General features: G+C 33.6%; 1 protein-coding gene across 1 annotated transcript; it reads right to left on the bottom strand.

Moving 5' to 3' along the window:
- Positions 1 to 538: 538 nt before the first annotated feature.
- LOC120143421 lies at positions 539 to 3,442 on the bottom strand. Its single transcript, XM_039157750.1, has 7 exons — positions 2,833 to 3,442; positions 2,079 to 2,219; positions 1,872 to 1,985; positions 1,606 to 1,779; positions 1,380 to 1,495; positions 997 to 1,084; positions 539 to 892 (listed from the first exon to the last, which is right to left on the bottom strand). Exons 1-7 carry the CDS (start codon positions 3,340 to 3,342, stop codon positions 887 to 889), a joined length of 1,149 nt encoding a protein of 382 aa, XP_039013681.1. The 5' UTR covers positions 3,343 to 3,442; the 3' UTR covers positions 539 to 886.
- Positions 3,443 to 6,364: the final 2,922 nt, after the last annotated feature.

Here is a 6,364-nt window from a genome sequence, read left to right as displayed (position 1 = left end):
ATTAAAAATTTGAATCGAATTTAATCTCGAGTCAAGTCTATTCGATTCAAGAATCGACCAAATTTTAACCTAATTAATTTTAAATAGCTCATGTTTCATTTACTGTCTCAAAAACAACCCATAAGACTCCAAGTCAGCCACCAAAAGCTTACTTAACACGGCTGCCATTTCGTGTAAACTCCTCGAAACACACTTTCCCATTTTCGTCGTTTTCCAGATTTCAACAGCTCGCTACTTTGAAATCCTACTTACTTTAATACCAAATTTTGAATATTCATTATTAAATAATTGAATCTTTCAAAAAAAATACTACATTATAATTGCATTAGATTAATTGAAAAAAAAACAACCAAAAAGAAAAACAAGGACGAAGTTTCCTACATTTGCAGATTCTATGTGAAAGCATTCCGAACAAATATTGTTTGTGAACATCAAAATCTGGGGAAAATATCGGCGGCAATTAAACCTGACCACTACTTCATGTGGTGGCAAATGCCGTGTGTTTTGGCCCTGCAATGCACCATACAATTTCTGGTGATGGAAACAAGTTTGGATTTTAACCATGGAAAAACAACTATAATGGAACAAATGGTTTTTACATACATGAAAACTTTTCCATATTCTGTAGAAATTTTCCAGCACTATGCCATGGTATTTTCCACAGTTAGTGATAACAATGTCTCGAAAAGTACATGAATTTTCATACATACAAACAGAAGAAGATGGCATTACGTCGTATACGCGGACAGTTTCCCGTTTTCTGTGATATTTCCTCATGACTGGCCTGCCGAGCCTTGTTTCATCGAAGCTGGTGGGGTTAATTCTACTGTCATGTATCGATCCCAGATATCCTCCTCTTTTATCCTTCTTGGCTTATCTTCATCATTTACTCCTAGAAGCACAAAGGAAAATATAAAGAAAATGGGGGAAAAGGGGATGATAAGATATTCTATGCAACCCCTGCTAGCATAAATAACATTTTATCAGCTATCGTACCTCAGATGGATCAATGGGTATCGGACTTAAATTTGCTTCAGCTGGTGCCGCCTCGGAGATCCTTGCTTCCGATTTTTCGTTTGAATAACTAGCAAAGGTTGAAAAAACATCAATAATATTATGAGGTTTTGGCTACACTAGGTCCGATTTCTAACAATGATCAATCCCATTTTAAGATAGATCAGTTAATATGTACAAATCTGAGCAAAGAAAATGTCTTACAAATCAAATTCAGTGTTGATATTACAGGATCATGCGTCTCATAATCATATTAGTAATTGCTACCAATCTGCCATTTTCTCAATTAGCTAGTTTGCGCGGGGAAAGTATGTTTTTCGATGCCGTTGACTAATATTGAATCATTCAATATTTAAGAAACTTACGTTGAGAGAATCGTGACCCAAATAAGTTCTACGCAGTCCACCCAAAGAAGCCTTTGTTCTACCGGAATGACACCGTAAGTGATAAGATGAGCAAACGGCCAAAGCTTCCATCCAGCCTACAAAATAACCGTGCACAATTAGGCTGAGAGATATTCACACCACAGAAAAATGAAGCAACACTTTGAATCTAGTGTGAATGAATGGCAAGGATAGAAGGTTCTCTTACTGTCAACATAGGCAAGAATGTTGCCTGCAATTCGCTATAAATACTGATTGGAGAATCAAGACGCAAAAATCCCACAACTACAAAGTAAATGCTGTTCCAAACTGCAGCCCATGCAGTTTGGTCGAAAGCTACTTTCACGGGAACTACCCACCAATCTTGGAAAGGAAAAAGCTCCTGCGATGAAGAACCGAGTGTTGTTTCATTAAACCAGATAAAAATATCAACACTGAACTTTATTCGTAAGACACATAGTGCAGAATGATTACCTCACAGAACTGGTAATAGTAATGAGACAGGGAACCATGTAGAGTAAAACCAACAAGGCCAGATCTGAACATTCGGGTACGATCGAACTCGAAGAGAGGTTTCCCTTCAAAGCACTGAAAGAACAAAGGCAAGATAAACTTTAATAGACAATTTTGTGACCAAAATCTAAAAGATTTGAAAGTATTTTTCTGACTATATAAACTTACTTGCGCAATCCAATCCCCAAGAGAATAGACGACTCCGCTAATAACCATTTTTGCTAAAACAGGATTTGTCTTCAAAGCTTCTTCATAAGCACTCCAGTTGTGTTGAGGTGCATATCTTAGTATCTCATAAATAGTCCATCCCTACCATTGAAAGCCAAAAACTATAAGTTCCATCATATGTTGCAGATCAAATCGATTATTACTTACCAATGCTAGGCATTCAAGTGGTACATAAGCATATCAAACATCAACACAGTCCACTCATAACAAATCAAGCCTTCAACAATGGCAATCACCAATTGAAGAAACTAAAATAAAGTTGAAAAAACAAGATAGGATGCAAGCTATTCAAGTATATCCATGAAGAGCCAATCACAGCATAATCACAAATTTTCAAATTTGACAATTGACACCTTCTAGCTACATGGAAATGGAAACACATCAGACCCTGAAAATAAAGCAAACAATGTAATTGAACTGTTCAATTGTAAAGGAAAAAGAACTTTAACCGCTTTAGTGGCAATATACATATATAAAAGCGGATCTTTCACATGTTCATAAGAGAACTCTAAAAAGAAGAGGGAAAGAAAGAAAATCCCAAATCAAAAAAGTAGAAATCTTTTGCAGTACTCATCAAATAAAAGAGAAAAAGGGAAACAATTTATGAAATTTCGCAACAAAATCTTGCAGATTTTCATAGAAACAAAACCAATTCACAATAAAATTGCAGACAGAAATATAAAAATAATCTCACCTGCCAATAATTGTGATCAATGGTAAGCAACTTGGTAAGAGCAAACGTACCGGCAGCAAGAACAATAGCAGCATTAATAGTTCTATCTATAAGCCTATCCAATTCCTCTTGACTTCCTCCATCACCAAATCCATTTGCCGAAGGTGAACCCAAAGAAGAAACCCCTTCAAAAGACAACCTCCCTTCATTACCAAACCCACTTACTTGAGTCACTAGGTCTTCCCCCGGCGATTCTCTCTCGACCTGGTTCACATCGACTCCTACTTGCATGTCGGTAACATCCTCGCTTTGAACTGGGATCACGTCGAGCTCCTCGGCTAATGAGTTCACCACCACCGAGTTGGCCCTTTTGTTGCAGTTCCTTTTCTGTTTGGTCCCGGAGAAAACACGACCATCGGGCAGCTTTGAGGTGGTTAGTGAGGAATATGAGACCTGCCTCGTGATGGGTTTTCGAGGTTTTGATAAAGAAAGGAGGCTTTGAGGAGTTATCGCGGTGTGAAGAGACGTCATGGATAAGTTTCTAGGACGAACCGAGTTGAGTTGAGCTGAGTGGACCGAGGTATGTCCCGGTAACTCACTAAGGCTTCAACTGCTGGGATTTTCTAGTCGGAAAGAGCCCCATCATATACGAGGGAGAGTTTGGGTGGGGCGATTCGATACGATTAGGCTTATGATTAAATGTGCATGTTTTAAAAGGTTTAGGATTCTATTTGTCAATGGATGTGATTTTAAGTGGATATATTATGATATGAACGGTGATTGATGGTCTTTGGGGTGTGGTAGTGCACTTACATTCGGTAGAGCGTCATACAGGGGATAACGTTGTGTGTGATTGGTGGAGGAGATAATTTTAGGATGAGGATATAACGTCCACATAATAAAAGCTGGATTGAGATTTTACAAAATAAATAAATAGCATAATCGTAGTTGACCCAAACACCAATAATGCTTAGCATTTGAACAGTTAAAAAGTAAATACATGAATGTAAATCTCATGATTTCCACATGTGATAATCGCTTAATATAATATAATTATATTAACTTATTGGTGTTTATCGAGCGAGTCGATCACGAATTGGACAGTATCTGACTCGTACATGTTAAAAATTTTGTTGCTCGATATGACTCATTGCACGTTAAGCTTATTAAAATTTTGTTCAACTCGTTGCTCATTAAGCTTGTTACTCTTTAAGCTTGATGTTTATTGCTTGTCTCGTTGTTCGTTAAGCTCATCGAAATTTTTATCTTATTTTCTTAACTATAGATAAAATATACTAATATTATATAAAACTTAATATAAACATAAATTAAAAAATTTAACCAATATTTTTTTCCAAAAGAGTGTATGAAGTAATTTTAAAGTCTAAACTCCAAAGTAACAATCTATAAATACATTAAAATAATAAATACAGTTTGATTTTTGAGTGTATAAAATATTTTTTTAAAATAACTACTAAAAAATTATATTAAAAAATTAACTAGTTGTTTGTGAACTTATCGAGTCGAGTTGAACTTTGCTCGACTTAACTCATTAAGGGCTCGAGTCGAGCTCGAATTCGAGTCGAATTTTTACCGAGCTTTGACCGAGTCAAGTTCGAGCTGCTCAACTCATTAAACATCCCTATACCAACTATATAAAACAGATCTAAAATGATAAAGCAAACCTACCAAATGTGTGCATCTACTATGCATATTTAAGATGAATGGTTCGTAAACCGTTCGTTCGAGCTACTCAACTCATTAAACATCCATATACCAACTATATAAAATAGATCTAAAATGATAAAACAAACCTACCAAATGTGTGCATCTATTATGTATAGTTAAGATGAATGATTTGTGAACCGTTCGTATAATATTTATTTATTAAATTAAATAAGTAAATATGAATAAATTTTTTGCATTAATTAAATAAGCGAATAATATATATATATATAACCCACGTCAATTTTGAGTAGGACCGGCCTAACCAGAACACGTAGATGGATGAATGGAGGAGCCAACATGAGTCATGACATATCTGTTTGTTGCTGTAGATTAATGAGCAGAGCAAATTTCGTAAACCATTAAAAAAAATGTAAAGGCCATTACTAAATTGTAGATGGATATTCTTTTTTGATGTTTTCCTCCGAATTCAGTGGTCGATAACTCCACACATATTTATGGATTTGCTTCGACGCACTAAGAATCGTGGATTTTTAGTCACTTTGCTCTCCCCATATATTCATCAAATATATAAGATTTTTTTAAAAATAAAATAAAATAACTTATCGGTCATTGAATCCGTTCACCTATGAAATCCGTTCAACCCATCCTTAACATTTTAAACAGCATTGTTAACTTCAAATAAACTCTACACTTTTGTTGTAAAATTTGTCATTAATCGGAAAAACATAAATTTTCATTTTCTAAAAACAATTTACCTAAAATTTAAGGCTTCTAAACTTTAATGATCATACATACCTTTCGGCTACAAAATAATTTATTCTAGAATTCATCAAGTGATATCGGTGATCAAAGAAAGTATTATTCTCATTAAAGGTCACATATTCGATCAGTTACACAAGAGATATACATTGTTGATTGTTAAGAAAGATTCTGAACAAATATTACATTGTAATCATTAAAGGAAGTGTTATTCTCATTAGAGGTCATGTGTTAAATCAGTTACACAAGAGATCTACATTGTCGATTCTTAAGAAAGATTATGAACATATATTATCTTGTAATCATAAGATATTATTAAAAAAATAAATTTATTCTAATATGTTGAACTACTTTTTGTTATTTTTTTCTTTCAGTTTCTTAGCAAACAAAAGATAAATTCAAATTAAAAAATTGTAACACTTACCCTCCCTCTCCTTGGTGTAGGAGGGATCATCCAAGGGTAGATTTAAAAATATTTTTAAATTTGAGTGCACATATATAACATAGGATTTTATAATTATGTATGAGTATAAAAAAAATTCAAAATAAACACAATCAATAAAATAAATAATTACTCAAAAAACTTTTAAATTTAAGATATATACTTGTTCACCCTAAATATAATATGGATCTCAGTGGGGTTATCTGTCACCAATTTCATATTTTTCCCAAAAAAAATATAATAAGAAAAAGTACTAGTTATTTTTATATCAAGAGTAATTTAATTGTTTTACATCAAAATAATAAAGATTTTATTAATTAAATAAATTTTAAATTAAAATAATTAAAAAACTATTTAATTAATATTTAAATTAAAATTGGACCCAATATCAAATTTAAATTTGGGAGTACACATGTAACGAACCGAATCCCGGATTAATAGTTTCAGGCTAATCTGAGAGAATTTTGGATAAACCCATTAGCCTTGTAGGAACTTTTGGTCCAAGTTTGAGTTAGATTAGGCTTGGGTTGAACCCAATTTGAGATAAAAAAAAAAAGAAGAAGATATTTTTTATTTGAGACCAAAGTTTGAGAGACTGAAAGAGTAATTTTACCATTTAAAATTCAAAGCCTGATTTCCTTAATGGCTAGTGAGGTCACACGT

This window comes from Hibiscus syriacus, unplaced genomic scaffold, assembly GCF_006381635.1.
Source record: "Hibiscus syriacus cultivar Baekdansim isolate YM2019G1 unplaced genomic scaffold, ASM638163v2 tig00110847_pilon, whole genome shotgun sequence".
In the NCBI taxonomy this organism is placed as follows: Eukaryota; Viridiplantae; Streptophyta; class Magnoliopsida; order Malvales; family Malvaceae; genus Hibiscus; species Hibiscus syriacus.
The sequence above is the reverse complement of the archived record's forward strand: the minus strand, read 5'-3'. Positions and strand labels throughout refer to the sequence as shown.

Excerpts from the sequence above, each read along its gene's own strand:
- LOC120143421 (XM_039157750.1), bottom strand. The coding sequence starts at position 3,342 with ATGACGTCTCTTCACACCGCGATAACTCCTCAAAGCCTCCTTTCTTTA. Across the intron at positions 2,220-2,832 it reads TTGATCACAATTATTGGCAG|GGATGGACTATTTATGAGAT; the intron begins GTGAGATTATTT and ends TTTCAATGGTAG. Across the intron at positions 1,085-1,379 it reads TGGGTCACGATTCTCTCAAC|TTATTCAAACGAAAAATCGG; the intron begins GTAAGTTTCTTA and ends AACCTTTGCTAG.